Source organism: Hyalella azteca, unplaced genomic scaffold (genome assembly GCF_000764305.2).
Source record: "Hyalella azteca isolate HAZT.00-mixed unplaced genomic scaffold, Hazt_2.0.2 contig2133, whole genome shotgun sequence".
Taxonomy (NCBI): Eukaryota; Metazoa; Arthropoda; class Malacostraca; order Amphipoda; family Hyalellidae; genus Hyalella; species Hyalella azteca.
The window spans coordinates 111,178-133,390 of record NW_025932419.1 but is presented as its reverse complement, the minus strand read 5'-3'; the positions used below and the strand labels follow the sequence as shown (position 1 = coordinate 133,390).

General features: G+C 36.9%; 1 protein-coding gene across 1 annotated transcript; it reads right to left on the bottom strand.

Annotated features, from left to right (window-relative positions):
• Positions 1–6,815: 6,815 nt before the first annotated feature.
• LOC108681992 lies at positions 6,816–14,088 on the bottom strand. The gene is made up of 5 exons (XM_047885377.1): positions 13,956–14,088; positions 10,753–10,905; positions 9,673–9,782; positions 7,897–8,023; positions 6,816–7,488 (listed from the first exon to the last, which is right to left on the bottom strand). The coding sequence occupies exons 1-5, from the start codon at positions 14,086–14,088 to the stop codon at positions 7,205–7,207; spliced, it is 807 nt and encodes a 268-aa protein (XP_047741333.1). The 3' UTR covers positions 6,816–7,204.
• Between the last annotated feature and the right edge of the window lie 8,125 nt (positions 14,089–22,213).

Genomic DNA, 22,213 nt, shown 5'->3' with positions numbered 1-22,213 from the left:
ACGCATTTTAGCACCGATCACGTCAATGCCTGATGATCGACACAGATGCACGCATTACGATCGATGTAGCCGAAGCTCAGTGATCCATTATGACGCTCGCGCTTCGCAAACGGTCCGGACGATGCCCGATGATCGATGCCAACACACGCGCTGTACAATCGATTCGGCCAATGCCCTATGATCAACCCTGACGCATGCACTTCAAGATCGATGTGGCCGATGCCTGATGATCGATACAAACACACGCGCTCAACGATCGATTTGGCCGATGCTCAATGGTCGACACTGACGGAAACGCTTTTTGATTGATGTAACTGACACAGATGCACGTGCTTTACGATCCATGTGACCAATGCGCGATGATGAACACTGACGCACGCGCTTTATGATCAATGTGGCATAGTTCACAACATAACAACAGTAGGTACATAAAAACACAACACTTTGTAACATAACTTTTACACAACACGTTTTAATATGACATCACATTATAACACAAAACATTGCAACCGAAATTATTAAACAACACAACATAACAACTTCACACATTGTAACACAACAAACATAAGACCACACATCATGATATAACACTATACATTGTAGCATAACATATAACAGCACAACAAACTATACTAAAACATATCATAACAGAGCACATTGTTACACAACATGTCATGATTCAATGCATTATAAGACATTATAACTAAACCCAACACATTATAATACATCATAATGCACCACCACAGATTATAACACAACATAACATAACATAAGACAACAAATGCAACACAACATAAAATAACACAAAATAATATAACACATTTTAATACATCAAAACATAAGATAGCACATAAAACAGAACATAAACCATTGTAAAACATTTCAATACAAAATTCATCACACAACATAACAAAAATATTAACAACCTAACACATCACAACACTTATAACAAACCCTATATATAAAACAACACATTATAACAGCATAATCTTTTGTTATTTTATGTTCAGTTGTGCTGTGTTATATTGTGTTATAATGTGTTCCATTATAATGTGTCTTGTTATACCATCTTATGTTATGTTGTGTTGCAACATTTTGTATTATGTTATGTCATGTTTAGTATAATATTATGATGTGTTATAATGTGTTGTATCATGATGTTATGTTACAATGTGTTCTGTTATGATATGCTATGGTATAATTTGTTGTCTTGTTCTATGTTATGTTATAATGTGTGGTGTTGTGTTGTGTTACATTATGATGTGTTATGTTATGATGTTACAATGTCTTCTGTTTTGTTACAATATATTCTGTTATATTATATGTGTAGTGTTGTGTTTTTATGTGTTGTGTTGTGATAATTTTTGTTGTAATGTATTGTGTTATAATGTGTTGTGTTCTTATGTTGTGGGTTATGCCACATCGATCATAAAGCACGCGCGTCAGTCAGGGTTGGCAATGATTAAATCAAAATGATTAAATCATGTGATTAAATCACTTGATTTTTTCATAAAAAAATCATGATTTTTTTGATTTTTTCGATTTTTTTGATTTTTTCATATATTTAAATATATTGAGTGGCAGTCTTTAATTTATATTGAGGTATTGTTATTCATGGTTTAGTATAAATGTACTATGAATGACAAATTGGTACATAAACTTGTTGCCTTTTGTGTGTACAGTATTAGGTTCCAATAAATTGAATGTTTTTGGTACAGAGGCATCAAGTGTGCAATACACTGTACGTAGCTAGCAGCTTAGCTAATTCTTATAAGGCTATAAGTAGTCTTTAACTATTGACTATTTGTTATATATTGATTACAATATACAATTTAAATGTGTTAGCTAGCTTATGCAGGGTGGGGCAGAACTGAATGAACAGTTTTGAGGAAAAATAAAAGAGTAATGGAGGTACATAAAGAAGAAAGTTTATTTTCCTCAAGATTAGCATAACATACCCTTTAAAATACTTATGTTTTGAAAACAATACCAGGAAGATGGGGTTTGTTAGCTGCATCACACTGTTGGAGTCGTTCTTGGAAGTTTTCTATAGCACATTCACTTATGGCGAGGTATGGCCATAACCTCTGCTGCAATAATCCGTCCCATTAGCTGTGGTAGGGTGTGAGGGCGACTTCTGAACCCCTTTCTGTTAGATGTCCCCAAAGAAAGAAATCGCAAATGCTCAAATCAGGTGACCTCGCAGGCCACTGTAAATCACCTCTCAGAGTCTGGGAACATGCGTTTCAAAACATTGAGTGACATTTGGGCTGTGTGAGCTGTATAGCCCCATCCTGCTGGAACCACACGTCTCCCAATGCTTCATTTTCAACAATGTTTTCGTCCATCATGGGCTTCAAGAAATTTTGCAACATTGCAGCATAGCGATCGGAATTCACTGTTACGGTTACTCCCTACTCTGAGAACGACTCCAACAATGCGTTGCAGCTAACGGCCCCCATCTTCCAGATATTGTTTTCAAAACATGAGTATTCTAAATGATATGTTATTCTAAATGATATGTTTTTCTATTCTATTCTAACCTCTAGGAAAATAAACTTTCTTCTTCATGTACCTCCATTACTCTTTTATTTTACCTCAAAACTGCTCAATTGGTTCTCCCCCACCCTGTATATTGAAAGGTTGAGATTGTATTGACCTTTTAGGCAATTAGAAAGATTTTCCACCCTAATCCTAATACGAGTATTCTAATTAAAATATTTAATTTAAATCTTTAAATATGTGAATTTAAAACTAGAAACAAAACAATTACAATTATAAGGCTATAGATAAAATAACTAAATGCAGTGAATGGATATAAAATATTTGAATTGTGCACATGTTTATTTCAAGCAGTATTAGATTTTCTCATAACTTAAGTCTCGTTTCAAGTAGTATGAGGTTTGTTTGGTTATCATTCAGTTATCGTTCAGTTTATGTTTAGTATTGGTTTATTGGTCTGAATTAAATGGGAACTACTAGTCAGTGTGTATAGAGGGTAGAGTCTGGTAAATTTATAGGACATAAAACTAGTAGATCTATTGATGGTGCTGTGCACTGTGCTATCAGCTACCTATCTGTTATGTGACTCTTCAATGTTTAGAAGATCTGCATTCCTGAAGTGTTTATGTATATTGAAGCCAGTTAAATGGTCAATTTTTAGCTTATTACCTTGCTCCATAAAAACTTTACAAAGCTAATGAATAGACTTATCAATAATTGTTTACTTAAAAATCCCTAAGTGGTAAACACCACCTTGGCCTGTTGGCCATTATTGAAGGCAATAAGTGCCCTTTTTAGCCATCCATTATGATCCATATACTGTTATTGTTAGTAGGCTAATTGCAACATAAAAAATAACACTTCAAAAAGACAAAAAAGTTGAAAAAATCAAAAAAATCAAATAAATAAAAAAATCATGAAAAAGTCAAAAAAATCATTGATTTTTGATTTTTTTGATTTTTTTAAAAAAATCAAAAAAATCGCCAACCCTGGCGTCAGTGTTCATCATCGGGCATCAGCCACATAGATCGCGCAAGTGCGAGCGTCATTGTTGGTCATCAGACATTGGCCGAATCGATCGTTAGGCGCCTCTCTTGCACACACGCTCCTCCTTCTAGAGCGCAGCAACCAAAACGCCGATGTAAGGTCAAGGTGGTTGATGAAAATTTTTGAAAGATTCCAATATCTTGTGCTAAAAGGCTCTACTCTACAGCCATGTAATGGCAGGTGTGATTTCCACAGGTATTTGTGTTTCACTTCAGCAGAGAGAGCAAGAGAAGTTGGCCTCTACTTGGAAGTAAGAACGGTTTCTGAGTCAGATAATTCTCCCAGTCCTAGTGAACCAGAATGGGATGGAAACCATTCAAAATGTGCCCCAATCTCATCATGTTGCATTTCCAATTTTTCTCTGTTATTTAGCTGCTCATTTGCTGTTTTGTCAAATGTCAACAGCATTTAACATGGTGGAATTCTAGGGAGGTTTTAAAAAACCAATGGAACGGCCATTGCTTAGCCAATCACAGCCTGGATAACATGACATCATGATCCCATAACCTGGATACCATGAGATCATGATCCTATCAGCCAATCACAATCTTGAGAGGATGATATCATGATCCTATTGACCAATCACAGTGTAGAAAGAATGACCTCTCAACCAATCACAGATGGGAGATGACATGACTCTGCCCACTCACTGATGGGAGATGACATGACTCTGCCCACAAGTACCTTTGAGCACTGTATGTTAGAATTCCACCATGAACGGCAAGCTTATTAGAAGCTTGCATCTCATATCACACAAAGCTTGGGAAGTTGTCAGGTTGGTTCACGTTTTGAGCTTGAGTGTCCCTAAGCATAGCGACAAACCACAGATATATTATAATCAGTTCATTTCTAATTTTCTCATCTACTCAAGTTTTAAACCAATTTCTCATGTATGATAATGCTGGTATGAGTGGTATCTATGATAGATACTTTATTAATCAACTTATAGGACTCAAAAATGAACTCAAGGGAGATTCTATAAAACTCTGCTTTTTCACTATGTCCAAATAATGTCCCTAAGTATATTTACATCATCTCCTAGCTCAGCTAGCTGCAGCTTGAAGCTGCTCTGTCACCAGGATGCAGGAAGTAAGTGAACATTGAAAGATATTTGGTGATGCATCAGCAGAAAATTTAGGCGTTCAGAAGATCTTGCCAACACATTCAGATTCAAGTTATTGCACTTTAAAAATTACTTTGAAATTATTGCAAATTTTGAAGACTTCAAGTGCAAACAGTAAGGTTTCCACTTTCCAGTACATTGGATGGAACAGGATGCAGTGAAGCTTGTCCAGAAATCAGTTGCAATGAGTGTAACTTTGTAAGTGTTGCAGTGCGTGGAGGAAAGGGGTATACTATCAAAGTTGCTTGCAGCATTTTATCATTAAAATTACCTGGCAATGTATCTTATGATCTTAAAAATGGCTGGTGAAGGTTTTGGGCTAAAAATCCATATCTTGGCAATGCTGCTTGAAAACTCTTCATAATGGCCCTGTCATCTGTACTGACTCCAAAAAGGGAGTTTCATTCTCTGCCTTGGGGTTAGACTGTCAGACATAACATAACATAGTGATGTTGGCACTGAAGAGTAGGCCTGATGTGGCAGGTTTCATACAGTGGCAATAGTCGTTGGAATTTCAGTGACTTTTGCTTAAGTTATCAACCAATTTTTTTTACTTTACAACGACTTTCGAGCTAAAATAATAGGTCATTTATCTTTTTCAACGACTGCCAACTAATGGGACTCTTCCACAATAAACTTATGACGACTGCCAACAAGCGACTTAGCGAGACCCGACAAGATACGACTGCGGTACCTGTCTCTTATACACATCTAGATGTGTATAAGAGACAGACATAACATAGTGATGTCGGCTCTGAAGTGTAGGCCTGATGTGGCCTGTCGCCGATTCTTTTCCATTTCGTGCCTTGTTCATAGATCTAAACTCGTGTCATTTGACCGGATCTTTTCATGACTGGCGATAGTTCGAAGTAGCTACTAGACTTCCACCGGGTTCGATAAGGAGCTAGGCATTTCAAATCTGAACATATATTTTTCCATAGCTTTATCTAGTCTGTTCTTGAACGCGTTCATACTTGGAGCTTGAGAGAATATGAAATACGCCAATCCCATTTGTGAGTGGCTCGCATTTGTCGAACAAATGCAAGTAGCCATATATTAAATAGAGTTGAGGTTTGATAATTCTGGTGATCGAGTATTTAAAACTGAGTAAGCAGTTCTGGATAAGAAAGAGTAAGGTGTGAGTTGTGACCTCCGTATTTTAGGGAAAGCTTGCATTTGTTTACACACAATATTTACGGTGAGGTGAACTGGTGTAGCGGTGAATTCATTAGTAAAGAAACCTAAGAAGGCACCGCTGCTTTGAAAAATTAAACCATTAATGCGTTATCTGTTAGTTGTTTGTTGTATATAAAGAATATAATGTACATAGACTTGAGGTTATCTCATAGTTAACGACTAGTGTTTTCATTGTTAAGTTATCGAACTACTGAAGAAACCTATCGACTATCGACTGCATAAATCCTATTGACTATCGACTGGCATGCGGTTGTTCAACGACCAGATGACCTTGAGATAAATTTTACAACGACTCTCGTGCCACACTATGAGACCTGGCCGGGCGGGCGGTGATGTGGCTTATTATTGTGGCCTGTCACTGAACGTTGCATCAAATCATCACTTCATAACCTGTAAACCTGGCTTTAGCTCAAACTGTAAGACGCAGGCCTACTCCTACCTACTGCCTCTTCTCATGAAGAGAAGAGGAGGGGGGAGGGGCGAGAAAGCCAGCCGGGTTCTTGAAAATTGAATTAGACCCTTGACTTACATCCGCATACGCATAGTGGCAAAGCAGAGAGTTATTTAGACTCTCCATCAAGTTCATTTTTGAGTCTTATAAGTAGACCAGTAATGTATCCAGGATACCAGAATTATCATACATAAGAAATTGGTTTAAATCTTGGGTAAATGAGGAAATTGAAAATGAACCAATTCTAAAAAGTCTCTGGTTTGACTTTGTCACTAGGCCGCATAGTATACAGAAAAGCGAATTCAAAATCAAGTTGATAAATGTGTGGGTATTCTGAGTATTACGTTAATCACGGAGGAAAATTTTACGTTAATCTCAGAGGAATTCTAGTAATTTCTCCAAAATTACTGCACATACTATGCTTTGATCCTGTAACTTCTATCTAGTGTATCCCGTGAACCTATCTTCAATACTTACGCTTAGATACACGTCTTGTCATTATCCTTCCCTGGCAAATGAATATATATGTTATTCGGACAATTATAATGAACCCAAACCCCTCAGGTTTATCTACAACGGAACAGTAGATCAGACAGATCCTTTCAAGGTTATGACTGTCAACCCAGAACAGAGTTATTCATAACTTTGACACTGCATCAAAGAGACGGTTCTCGTTCTACTGTAGCTGAGGACGTCACAATTTACTGAAGCTGCAGATGTAGGAGAAGGGCAGCCATTATTATGTGAGCGAGCTCCACCAGCTTCTCTTTCAGTGAATACATTCTTCGTTTCACTTGTTAGACTCATACCTTTGGAAGTGGAAGTTTCAGAAGTAGAAGAAATCATTGAAGCACCACAATTGTGCGCCTCCAGAGAAGTAAAGGCTAAGCAGGCAGTCTGGGGGGCTGCTTGACATGCGTGAAGACGTCTGCTGATGTTGAGGCTAAGCAGGCAGTCTGGGGGGCTGCTTGACATGGCGTGAAGACGTCTGCTGATGTTGAGGCTAAGCAGGCAGTCTGGGGGGCTGCTTGACATGGCGTGAAGACGTGTGCTGATGTTGAGGCTAAGCAGGCAGTCTGGAGGGCTGCTTGACATTGCGTGAAGACGTCTGCTGATGTTGAGGCTAAGCAGGCAGTCTCAGAGGCTTTTTGAACAGCGGTAAAGATTCCTGCCCTTGTTGGGAGTTCTTGGTTTGCAGGACGAGCCTGGGGGATGGATGAAGATGCCCCAGCCTCGACAGGCTCTGCCTTGACACAAAATTCGAAAGATTCTGCATCGGCAACCGTGGATGCGCCCTGCTCAAATGTTTAATTTATTGTCATACAAAAGTTAGTCCGACCCATACTGAAGTACGTAAGTTGTGTGTGGGATCCTCGTGTAGCAGACGATATTGCCACTCTTGAAAAAGTACAGCATAGAGCAGCGCGGTGAGTCTCGTATTATTTGCTCCGGGCTTCCAGTGTGTACAACGAGCTCCGTGACCTGGCATGGCCAACGTTGCGAGACAGAAGAAGGCGTGCTAGACCTGTCTCTTATACACATCTAGATGTGTATAAGAGACAAGCGGTAAAGATTCCTGCCCTTGTTGGGAGTTCTTGGTTTGCAGGAGGAGCCTGGGGGATGGATGGAGATGCCCCAGCCTCGACAGGCTCTACCTTGACACAAAATTCGAAAGATTCTGCATCGGCAACCATGCAATCGCCCTGCTCAAATGTTATATTTGTTATCATATATATAAATTCAGACATATCCTATTTACGAGTATAAAGTAGGTATGCTTACAAAAATATAATCATTCAATGCTTCATATAACTTGAAATGGATATGGTTACATTCAAACATCATCATATATTAAAATTACTTCTTTAAACCTGTCTCTTTATCTACCAGCATTGTCCAAATAATTGTTCAACTCCTTGAAAATTTCAATCAAATGCATTTCTCTGGTCATTAATCATACATGTATAAACATGAAAATTCTGCCATCTAGTGCTATTATATTCATATTGATATATTGTACATGTATATTGTTATTAATTATTTATATGAATTTAACTGTAATGTTCATGAACATCAAGTAGAGTCAAGTTGAACAAAATGTTATCAAAAATACGGAAGTTGTTAAACAGTAGAATTTAATTATAGAGTTTAATTGTAGAATTCAATGCTAAAGTTGTTCAATTGTAAAAATACCCTATATACAGTTTCACAAGAACTCAAAGATTGATTTGAAATTAATTCACAATTTTTCAGAAACTGAACTCTTTAGACCATTAAAAAATGAAATCTAATGTATCTGAATCTCAAGATGGATCTAAATAACTTAATTTAAACATATTTAAAGACACAAGCTAAAAAACAAAAAAAAAGTACATTAGACTTAATGTGCATAATTGCTTAATAATATGACATATATTATTAAGCCATACCATGATGGATACCATACCGCAAGCTATGGCATCCAAATACACAAGCAAAATTTGTATGGTACATTAGACTAACTGTTCATTTCATTAAATATCCACATCATTGAATATTTACACACCATGCATAATAATGAAAAATTCTTCATCGTTAGTGGAGGAATATTTCATCTCAGACTAGAGAATTATAAATGAGAATAAATCTACTGACTTTTCTTTTTGACGACTTGACTTAAAGTTTACATAGGTTTATTTACTGCCTAATATGCTACAGGTTTTGATTAAATTCCAGGCTTGAAGGGCAAGTCCTATGAAGAAAGATTGAAGATTCTGAAGCTTCCAAGCCTCAGTTATCGACGTCTGCGTGGGAACCTCATTGAAGTATACAAGTATACTCATGGTCTAGACAAGGTCCCTGAAGGGTTACTAGAATTTGAAACAAGAACCAACACCAGGGGCCACGGCTATAAGCTAAAAAAATTGCGCTGCAACTTCTCCACGCGACAAAATTTCTTCTCGCTTCGAATCACCGACATGTGGAATAGCCTCCCCGATGACATCATTGGCGCTCCAAGTATGAACGCGTTCAAGAACAGACTAGATAAAGCTATGGAAAAATATATGTTCAGATTTGAAATGCCTAGCTCCTTATCGAACCCGGTGGAAGTCTAGTAGCTACTTCAAACTATCGCCAGTCATGAAAAGATCCGGTCAAATGACACGAGTTTAGATCTAAGAACAAGGCACGAAAAGGAAAAGAATTGGCGACAGGCCACATCAGGCCTACGCTTCAGCGCCGACATCACTATGTTATGTTATGTTAAATAAGATATTAGCATGTCACGACGACGTGGTTAACATATTTAGGAAGCTTAATGTAGAGAATTGAATAGTAATCTATTGAAAATTAAATTATGGAAATAACTAACCACATCTTCCATGAAGAAAGGTTCCTCTTTCTCCACTTCAAGGAAGCCAGCTGGGAGCCCTGAGTCACAGTTTGATTGCTGCTCATCACGAGGCTCAATCTTCACAGCTCCTGCAAGTGCCACAACTTAAGTACGGTATTACTTTTATTTATCAAGTGTTGCAAAAGCAACAATCTGAAACCTAATTTTATACAGATATAAGCTTTCCTACAAATCTCAAAGCTTATTTTATACAAATATACCGCAATAAGCTTTCCTACAAATCTAAAAGCTTTTTTTCTACAAATAGGTATATCTTTCCTATATATATATATATATATATATGCTTATTTTCTACAAATATAAGTTTTCCTACATATATAAAGGCTAATTTTCTACAAATACAAGCTTTCCTACATATATAAAATCTAATTTTCTACAAATATAAGATTTTCTTCATATATAAAAGCTAATTTTCTACAAATATAAGCCTTCCTACAAATCTGAAAGCTAATTTTCTACAAATGTAAGCTTTCTTACATGAATAAAAGCTTATTTTCTATAAATAAAAGCTTTCCTACAAATCTAAAGGCTTATTTTATATAAATATAAAGCAAGAGACAAGCAAAATACTCAGACATGAGTTGTGCAGCAATATTTTATGTATTGATACAAATAGTTAATGAGTATTTCAAGAATTCTGGCTAACTTTTTTAATAATTTAATTGAACTAATTTTTATGCACAACAGCAAAAGAAAAAACTATAAATGAGTAGCAATTTTGTGGTGCGAGATTTGAGCTAAAGCAAAAAATTTGAAGGGCAAATTGTACATGTTTCGTAGGGTATAAACAATAATTAAATTTAAATTTTTTTCACTTCAATTTTTGAATGAACTGCCAGAGTAAAGAGATACTATAAATTATTGTTGTTCTTGCTGTAAGAATAAAGAACATCAAACTAAACCAAAATCTATATGGATAAAGTAGGAAATATTAAAAAAAACAAAAATTGTATCATAAGTTTCATTGACATTTGTAATTTTTTCAAGTTTGAATTATAGATAAGTAAATGAATCCAAATATTACCAAGAAGTAATTACCAGTAACACAACTTGGCTGTGAAGGCGGCATCTGCCTGCAGTCTGCATTTAAATTACATAACTTCTGATTCGAACCAAAATCATCAACATCACAGGATGCATGCAAGGTGGGTGACGCCTCCTCCATCTGTGCTGGAGTCCTGTAGAATACTTCTGGAAAGCATAATATAAGTTCATATGCTTTAAAATATTTTATGTAAATAGTATTGGGCTCATAGTTGTCAGAATAACAAGTTTATTTACAGTTTAGCCAATAATGAACCATGGTCTCAGATGCGGAAATTATGCCAATTAATATTCATTGCAAACATTGCCTTAGAAACTTATTATTATTCAGTAAATCTTCATAAATGTTAAGACTGGAAGCCTAGTTAAGATCTCAACATTTACATCTTATTAAGATCTGGTATTGTCTTTACTGCTCAATCATTGATGTGCTTTTCTTAATCCATGTACAAAGCTTACAAGCTGATTGTGGTGAGGAGGTGGGGCCTTGTTAGGTATATGTATATATATTTGTTGAGTGGATCATGAATCAATGTTCAGGTATCATCTCTTCAGGCCATGGCCTTGGCTGCAGCTTTGAAGGGCTGGTAAAAATATGCATTAACACGTTGACTACGATTGCTTCATCTTGTACTTTTATTTAATTTTTTGTACTTTTTTTAAGCAGGGTTGCCAGACGGTCATTTTTTCTGGACAAATTCCGTGATTTAGTTTTTCTCAATTGCGTTGGCCGGCTAAAATTTATGATAGGGGTACTTTCTAATTAATGTTTAAATACTGCAAAAAGGCAAATAAATGGAATTTTTATAGCGGAACCTACAAATAAACTAGTATACATTGAATTATCGGCCTTTTTGGCCTTCTTTATTCTCGGATTTGGCTGGATTTTAGGCAACCTGAATTATGTACCACTACCTCCTGGAGAAATACATTTCGTGGTATGCATATGTACCAATACGTAGTCAACATGTTAACTTATGTGTTGTTATAGCCAACTGTGAAGGTCAGAGGTCTTCAACAATATTGGTTGAAGAAGCCATATTCATTGCTCCTAAGATGTTGAAGAGGGAGGATTTTGGCTGATGCCATTACGCTCCTTCAAAGATAGTAATTCATGATCAATATGACAAAGAATGATTGATCCGTGTTCATTAAGGTTTAACCTGGTGCACTGCCAGGTAGAACAAACTTGCTGCATGCTTTAAGTGAGGATTTATTCTTGGAGTACATTTGCAGGAATTGGGAATTGGAAATTACTTAGGGATCTGTTTATTAAATTATTTATTATTGTCAATTAGAAGATGAGTCATAACTTTCTATAACTTGATTATTGATGCACTCACATATATGCAAGAAAATTCATGATTAGGAAAACATATCAAATATTCAAGTAAAACTTAGGTGGAACTCTTTTGCAATAAAATTGAATGCTGGTGCCAAACCAAAGTTATTTATAAGTTCAGAAAATTGGGCCATAGTGGTAATATGTAATATGTATTCATTGGTTATAATAATTTTTAATATTTTTTATTATTATTATTATAATAATAATTTTTTATGTACAAACTGCAGTTGTACCATGATTTTAACAACTATGTAGTAGGTACATAATTTGTTCAGTGCCTAATTTGTGGCTCCAAAAATGGCAGGAGAGCTTTAGTAACAACTTGAGAATCCCTGACAAGTGAGAGTTTTCAATAATTTTTGGACCAAATTGATTTTCATCATTGATATAACATGATGAGGTAAAATAGTGCAAAACATTTGCAATATTAGGCTTTAAAGTTGCATACAGGTTGTTAGCAGCTAGGCAGAGAAATTGAGCAATTCATTATTTTTATTCATGGCCAGCTAAGTCAGGAGGATGAATGCCTAGAGGGAATTATTTCATGGCACAGTTCAGGCCCCTGTGGTAAGTTTTTCATCAAATTCAGCTGATCAATCCCAGATTTCTCATCTGTCACTAGAAATAATACTATTTTCCAAAATATGTCAGCTCCTATATTATCATTTTGATAGGTACAAAATCTTTTGGCTATAAAGTTATGTATATTTATATATACTTGGTTTGATGGTGATCCAATATAACATGGCTTGCAATTGTGATGCTCCATGAAATGTGGAACTTCTGTGGTTCAGTACCATGCTCCTGTAAAAATATCCAGCGGACCAGCACAGTGCCTGCCATCAAAAGTCAAACATTTCATTGATAATTTGATCATTGATGTGGGCATATAAGTCCAGTCAGACTACATTTACATTTGAACTGTGTTGTATCTTGACCCAAATGTAAATAATACTTATTTTTCACGCTCAATTACCTCAAAAGTAAAGAGAAATTTTTTCCTTTCGATTTTTTAGTAAATTTGGATTTGACATAATATGTGTGTCAGTGTGTGCAAGCATGGAAAACTTCTAAACTTAGGGCCGCAACTAGAGCTTTCCCACCTTTTCCGGAACTGCAAGATTTCTGGTTTCTGCTAGATGAATAACAACCTCATATATTAACAAAAATGCACGATCGGGCCGCAAGATTCCAAATGTATGAAAAATTTGTCACATTGAATTTGAAGCCGCGGCCCACAAGATTTTAGAAACAAGTAGGAAAATTCTAATCCTACGTGTGTGGCTTGAAAAATGAGTTTGGAGCTCAAAAATGGCTCCTGATGGTATAGAAAATTGGTATCACAGCTCAAAAAGTGGACTCGTGCCTCAAAATTTATAAATTCACATTTCACCACTCTACTGTCTACATATCAAGACATGTCATCATCATGGACTCATCCTCATGGCCCCCAGGCTTAGTCATGGGGAATGGGGACTGGGGAGTGGTGGTGGGGACTGGGGAGTATATACATATTTTTCACACAAGACATGCAGGAGACATCATGCCAGACATATAACAACATCAATTTTTTATCAAACCATCTTGGAATAGACTATAAAAGAGGATCTTCACTGGGCAGGCCGCAGGTTGGCCCAGGGCCCCAGTGGTTAAAATTCAGAGTACCAGGATTGGAGCAGAGAGGTGTGGTATTGATTCCAGAATTTCCAGCTCTATGCACCAATTTCTGGCCAGAATCGGCAAAGAGGCCAGGCGACCCATGGCAAAATTAATAGATTCAATGATTGTAACAATTTGTAAGTCAAATCCCATTGGAAAAGTAGCCGCCAATTCCCGCGAAGTTGGAGCTCACCGTTCACACGACCGTTCGCCACCGTCGTATCCTTCGCTGTCCGCTCCCAGCCTCCCACCTTTCGAGCCTGATTGTTGTTATTTATTTGTTTAATGAGGATGAGGGGTTGTCCTAAATGTCCTCCAGGCTCCATGTCCCTCGCGGCTCACATTCTTCTTCTTCTCCGGGTGTCCACGCTAGGTGGACTTAAAGCCACAGGACAACCGCAAGGATGACCGTTGGGCCTGAGAGCTTCTGCAGAACGGCTCACATTCGAGCCTGATTACCTTGTAAACAAAGAAAGCATTTGTCCGCTCGAGCGGAAAAACCATAAAGCCAAATACATGGTTACAGAAATATCAATTTATTTAATCAGTGACTCAAATCGTGAATTCTTCATAAAGTGACAGTGATACACAGGGATTATCAACAAAGGACGACCAGGTAAAGAACAATTAAATGAATTTTACACGCGTTAAACGGCTCTTCCGTATGATAAAAAAACTGTAATTTGCATTAAAATTTATTGAAGCATGCATGTTACATCATTAGCATATCGACTGCCAGTCTGCCGCAAAATAATGTGTCACTCGCGGTACGTCGTCGAAGCTCTCTTGTACAGGAGTCATATTTGCATAAGTGACTCAGAGCTCTGATCGGTCAATATTTCTTGACCGGCTTGCTTCATGAATATCAGCAAAATATGTTTAGCAAGATACGATACGTTGTTGCTCTACCTACATATTTTCTCTTGGCAAAAGTTCTGAATTGGCTGTTCGCTGCTACGTATAAATGCTTGATTTCCAAGAAGACTGCTGGTTACAGTTTCTATTAGTAAAAATGTGGAACATTGTTCAAGGCTCACTTACCTCGACGCTGCATGGTCTAATTGCTCTCAACATATCTCGTCTATATGATTCGATATTCCATATGCAACGGATCATGCCATTGCCAGCAAAATCATCCCAAATCCAATAATGCAAATCCTTTCACTAATAATATGCCTACCAATTTGCAAATCATATTAGAAATCGTGATCCAATAATCCCCTTTATTTTCAATAAAGCTCCCAATTACTCATACAACAAATAAGTTCGGAAATCATGTTATATCTCAAAATATTTACTATTTAAAGGTGTTTTTATTTTTTCATCTAGCCATAGTTTTAAATAACAAACATACAGATAAACTCTCATATATATATATATATTATAGTTTTGCCCGTCTTTCATTCATGAAAATTTATTTATGTTTATGTTTAATTACTTACAGTAATATCAGGTAGTTTTGGAACATTAATTCTAACGTGAATTTAGCCCAATCATAATTCGGCCTGATTTTTTATCATAACATAACATAGAGATGTCTGCGCTGAAGAATAGGCCTGATGTAGACTGTCGTCGATTCTTGTACTTTTCATGACTTGTTCACAGAAGATCTAAAACAGGTCCTCTGACCGGATCTTTTCGAAACTGACGATAGTTTGAAACAGCTAATAGACTTCCACCAGGTTCTATGTGAGGCTAGGCACTTCAGGTCTGAACATATATTTCTCCATAGCTTTGTCTAGTCTGTTCTTGAACGCGTTCATACTTGGAGCGCCAGCGATATAATCGGGGAGGCTGTTCCACATGTCGGTGACTCGAAGCCTTCTGGGACCATGCATAAACCATGAATATACTTATTTACTTCAATAAGGTCTCTTCACGCAGACGTTGATAACAGATGCTTGGCGGCTTCATAATGTTAATCTTTCTTCATAAGACCTGCCCTTCAAGCCTGAAATCATCCTTGTTGAACGTCTTTGAAGACTCTTTACTGAACTTTTGTCGTTTTCAAGTTTTGGTGACCACACGGAGTTACCGAACTCTAGGTTCGGGCGCACGACACCGACAAACAACTTCATCCTTCCGGCATCTAAGAACTCGAACGAGCGTCTGATCACTCCAAGAAGTTAATTGGATTTATTGGCTTGCGTTTCAATATGCCTAGAGAATGTCGCGTTCATAAAATAAATACAAGACAGCCTTGGGAATTGAGGGAAACGTACTCCAATGGATCAGAGATTTTCTAGTAGGTAGACGACAACGTGTCAGTATTAACGGAACCGTGTCAGACTGGGCATCAGTGCGCAGTGGCGTGCCACAAGGAAGCGTTCTGGGGCCTATTTTGTTTGTTGCTTTTATAAATGATCTGCCAGAAGTAGTGTCAAGCGTGTGCTCCATGTATGCCGACGACACAAAAGTTTATAATTCAGTGAAGGATGCGTCAAATAAAGCGCAATTACAAGATGATCTTGACAGTTTAGTTAACTGAGCTGATACGTGGCAGCTACGGTTTAATGCTGACAAGTGTAAAGTACTTCACCTCGGGAAGAACAATGAACAGCAAGATTACAGCATGAGAAGACATGGTTTCAACTAGAGAGTAATGATTGTAAAGTCTAGTGTGGAAAAAGATCTCGGAGTTTATGTTGACAAGGAGCTGAAATTTTCTAAGCATGTTGAAACGCAAGCTAACACATCCAACAAACTTCTTGGACTAATCAGACGCTCATACGAGTTCCTAGATGCAGAAACGATGAAGCAGTTGTTTGTTGCCGTCGTTGTGTAGCACATTATAAATCAATCAATATTAGTCAGATAGATCCAGTCTGACTGTCTAGTATGTTTTGAATTCCAAGGAAATGATTATTCAGTAGAATTGAGAGATATTAGAATTTTTCAAATTGCTTGTCTTACTATTTTTTATTTATAATGTTTGGCAACCTTCTGTGTTTGCGCGGGTATCGACCAAACAACAAAATATTTTTCAGTAGTTAAGCGCAATTTTCGGAGCCATCAGAGCAACGTGAGTAATCAATGTCTAGCCAGGGTGTAATTTCATGTCTAATTGTAGCGACGCGACCGCAGGCCAGATATAGCACCTGAGATTACTATTTAGTAGCCTTTATTAAGAAAACTAATTCGCTTTTAGAGCACATGATTCGAATTAGCCTAAGCTGCTAGTTATCACGGTGTTTACCACTTTTTGTGCCTTAGATTTCTCCTTATTCTGCTGATAAGAGCATTGAGAATATTTCAGCTCACGTTTATTGTTATCAAGATTTGTCTTACAGGTCTTCATGTCTAGATTTCAAGCGACGAGAATTTTTAAACCAAGCTATGGAATGCTCACTTTTCTTAGATTTGAGTGGTGGTGAAATCTTCAATTTCATTTACAATTGATTCTCGTTTGAAGCAGAATAGTGAATCATGTCCTTTGAGCTTTATAGAATAATAAATTTAATATTTGATTTCATTTCTATTTAGACTATTTCTAATTAAATTCTGAATGTGCAGGATTTACGGTGGTCTTAAGAATTAAATATTCTTTGAAGTATCAAGCTTTCCTTGCACCTTACGACTTAACGCTACCGTTAGGCGTCTATACTGACTCCAGATCCTGGTGACCCAAGATAGGCGTGACAGAGAATTTTAGCTTCTTGTCGACATAAACTCCCGAATCTTTCCTCACGCTAGTTTTTTCAATCACTACTCTCTCGTTGCCACCATGTCTCCTCATGCTGCAATCTTGCTGTTCATTGTTCTTTCCGAGGTGAAGCACTAAACACTTTTCTGCAGCAAACCGCAGCTGCCACGTATCATACCAGTTAACTAAACTGTCAAGATCATCTTGTAATTGCACTTTATTTGACGCATCCTTCATCGTATTATAAACTTTTGTGTCGTTGACATACATAGAGCACGCGCTGGGCACTACATCTGGCAAATCGTTTATAAAAGCAACAAATAAAACAGGCCCAAGAAGGCGTCCTTGCGGCACGAAACTGCGCACTGATGCCCACTCTCACACGGTTCCGTTAATACTGACGCGTTGTCGTCTACCTACAAATGTACACCTGCTGACGCTTATTCCTGTACAAATGTGCAACTTCTGACACATGTTCGATTACAAATGTACACTTGCTGACACAAGTTCGATTACAAATGTGCACCTGCTGACACATGTTCGATTACAAATGTACCCCTGCTGACATTTATCCCAGACCAAACAATTCCAATGCGAGCCCGCAAAGCTTCATTTCGTCTCATTATTATCATGGCGTTCCAGCGTGACCTGGGACTGCTACGTCCGAAACACGCACCGAGGCTACGAAGTGCATTATTATCCAGGAAAACTTTCAAGCTGCTGAGTGGTTTTAGCTAGAAAAGCTTTCAGTGGCTGCCATTTAGAGCCTGCAATTTCGTTGATTGTATAACAAGTTTGTGTTAATAGTCGTGTAAGTAGAGAAGCTCGTAATGGAAAGGTAAAGTAGCTCGTAATGGCAAGGTAAAATAGTTTGTCATGGCAATGTAAAATAGCTCGTAATGGCAAGGTAAAATGGCTCGGTATAGCAAGGTAAATAGCTCGTGATGGCCAGGTAAAATGGCTCGGTATAGCAAGGTAAAAAAGCTCGTAATAGCAAGGTAAAATAGCTCGTAATGGCAAAGTAAAATAGCTCGTAATGGCAAGGTAAATAGCTCGTAATGGCAAGGTAAAATAGCTTGTAATAGCAAGGTTAAATAGCTCGTAATGGCAAGGTAAAATCGTTCGGGATTGCAAGGCAAATAACTAGTATTAACTAGTTATTTAACTAGCTAACTAGATTGAGAGGCATTTTTCCGCAGCGCACCTGAACGAGATTTGAATGCATATATACTGGGATAGAATACGTACGCGAAGTTAATGCTTAAAAGATTCTGTATTTGAAAACATTTATTGTCCCATAATGACGCCATGAAAAATTGACAATCAAACATGAAGCCACAAAGTAATATATTATTTTTACCAATTTTGCTATTTTGCTATGTTTCGAATATGCGGAAGAATCAATGCGATTTATAAACTCGATGGAATGCCTGCGTTTTATAATCTATGTGTTGGTGCTCATTTAATGTCTATGTACATATTTAATGTCTATGTCTATAACAAAGAATACTAATTTTTTGTTATAAACAATTTATGTACGAGTTCGAAAATTTTCTCCATCAGTATCGAAATCGTCAAAATCAATAATACAATTTCTTTTGATTAATTAATTTCTTCAAGGTTTGATCGTTACATAACGCTTAACAGTTATAAATTAAATACAAAAAAAGGAATAGGGATGAAAAATTTCCGCGAATAAATATATTTTAAAATGGTAAGAACGGCCGGGATATTTGTAAACCAGGTTTTTGCTTCAAAGAGAAACAGCAAGAGGCAAAAATAATAGAATTGCTGAACGTGAGTTCATTTAATGTAATTTTCCTGATGAATATTAGTTAGTTTAATTACGTTGGGTAATCGTAATTTTATAATATCAGGAAAAAATATATTTCCAGAAAAATAAAAATTTTGATAATTAGTTTTAATAAATTTCTAACATCTAACTCTAGCCATAAATCGGTAATAGAAATGTATGAAATAAAAGGAAACCCGAATTTGAAGTTTTTATAATCAGAAATGTCGTGTTGATTATTAATGAGTCCAATACAGTCAATGCATAAAAAATCTACAGAAAAATCAGAAATATCGAATACTGAAAACGAGATTCGAAAAGGACAGAAATTTAATAGAGAATGTTCAAAGACGTGCAACAAGGATAATTCCAGGCTTGAAGGGCAAGTCCTATGAAGAAAGATTGAAGATTATGAAGCTTCCAAGCCTCAGTTATCGACGTCTGCGTGGGGACCTCATTGAAGTATTTCAGATTTGAAATGCCTAGCTCCTTATCGAACCCGGTGGAAGACTAGTAGCTTCTTCAAACTATCGCCAGTCATGAAAAGATCCGGTCAAATGATACGAGTTTAGATCTATGAACAAGGCACGAAATGGTAAAGAATCGGCGACAGGCCACATCAGGCCTACACTTCAGAGCCGACATCACTATGTTATGTTATGTTATGAACTAAATACCTTCAATAAATATTCTCAGATCTCGATGTTTGGAGCGATTCTAGGAATTGCTTGTATTTTATCCTTACTTAGACGGCCCCAGCGAAAACTTTTAACGAAAAAGCGGCTAAAAGATTGTAGCATTTTGTACACGGTAGAATTGAGGAGGCGATAGTCACGCTTTAGGCCCCGCGGTTGGTGGTGTAGAGTTTGATGGAGTAGAGGGGGTATAATCTGGTGTTGTGAGTTGCAATGTTGAAATTATTTTGGTGTGGTTATTGTGGTAGCTATAATCTATTATTGCATGTGATAAGTAAAAATTACTTTGACGTTGGAATTGTACTATAATCAAGTGGTACATGTTAAAGAGGAAACATGATTTTGATGTTGAATATGTGGTATAATATAACATTAAAATTTATGAAGTTGGAGCGATTTTAAATTAGAAAAGGTGCCATTGTGGGACCTTACTATTCTAGCCTCAAAGTTCATGAACAGATTCTAGAATGACATCCACAAAACTTTAAAGGTATCAGGAGGGTGTTTCAAACATCATGGCTGTCCTGCGCGCAATGGCGTTGACAAAAGGCATGGCTGTCCTTCGTGCAATGGCGTTGACAAAAGGCATGGCTGTCCTGCGCGCAATGGTGTTGACAAAAGGCATGACTGTCCTGTGCCCAATGGCGTTGACAAAAGGCATGGCTGTCTTCCTTACCATTTCATAGCCAAAAGAACGAACGCAGAAGGCCTGGCAATTGGTTGTCAACCGTCAACGCAATAAACTCGATCAAAGTTATTTTCTTCTACGGATAAAAATTGATGAATGATGAAACGCGTTGAATATAGGAATAGTAAAGTAAATCTTGCTCATTGCATTTTCAAAAGTAAAACCCTGATTTTTATATGGTGATTTGAAAATCTGTGTGTGATTCAAATTTAAAGTAACTTTTTCAGTGAACCAAAGTCCGATATAAAATATGACGTGCATGAAATAATTTACTTTCCCATTCTATATATAATTTTAATTTTCAAGTTAAAAATATAATTTAATTAATAAATTTCCAAGAAATGCGACTCGCGGTCGCGGAATTGATCACTTGCTATGCGTAGAGCTTACAGGAAGGACACCCAAATAAATGTATGGGTCGCATTTACCATATAGTGAAGCTTTCTTACTCACAGTACGAGCAGACAGCGGACGTAGCTGCGAGTCACCTTTTAGTTGGGTTAAAATGGTTCAGAATGACCCAGTTCATTGTTACTTGGACAAAGTCTGATACATTTATTTGAGATGCTTCGAAATTCGACTGTTATTTCAATGCTTGGAAAAATATAATTTCTTGGCTTAGTTCTTTTATATAAATAAAATACACATATTTACGTATTTATTTTAAATACATATTATTTTATTTTATATATATAAAACTACATTTATAAAATACAATAAATCTTATATTAGTCCTTAAATGAAGAGTCAAATCAAATTTTAATGTCGAAGCAATTTTCATTTGAGAAATTTGCGTCGTTTCCCATTAACAAAATCACTAAGCATACAGTTTGGCTGTAGTGATAAATTTATTGATAGGTGCTGCAGCTGAGTTAGTTTGCCAACTCAATTATTAATCAATTTAATCAATTCCTCCGAAAATAGAATAAAATTTAGAACTTATTTTAAAATATTAACATTTTATGATTTATATCGAAAAGAGTTCTACGGTACAAGAAGACAGAACGCTGGTCGGTTCTTAAAAAACCTTCGGATACTCAGATATATGCCTGAATAATTCTCATCCATTCGCTTATACCTTCAGCGACTTACCGCTCAATCAAACAGAAAATTTTACCTAAAATGGAACAAGTACTTAGCATGTCATGACTTAGAGTCATAAAAGTCTTTGTCATATTCTGGATACAGTAAAACTCAACGTAGTGAAAGATTCAACCAAAATGTGACTATCCATTATTGCTACGTTACAAAAGAAATCGAAATAACATCAAGTCTTCTAACATCTTCTTCAAGTCATCTAACATCTTCGTTTTCCAGCGTCCATTAACCGAGACCTCAACGGCTTCATGTTCCTGGTCGTTTACCTTCATAACATTGAGATTTCTCTGCCTAAGCACTCAACGTACTCAAGTTTTACTCACCGGCAAATGGAGGCACTCATCCTGTGCTAGGGTCAAGCTGCGACAGTCACGCGATAGACCTTCTAGCAGTTGGTTTGGATTTTAATTCAGAAAAGTGCAGCCATACCTTTTCTGCTGGAAGCGAAGAGTTCAGTGAATAAAGTATTTCATTCTGTTCACAGACGGCATGAAGGTAGGAGGAAGTGAGTTTTCCAGTTAATGAAGCAACTCAT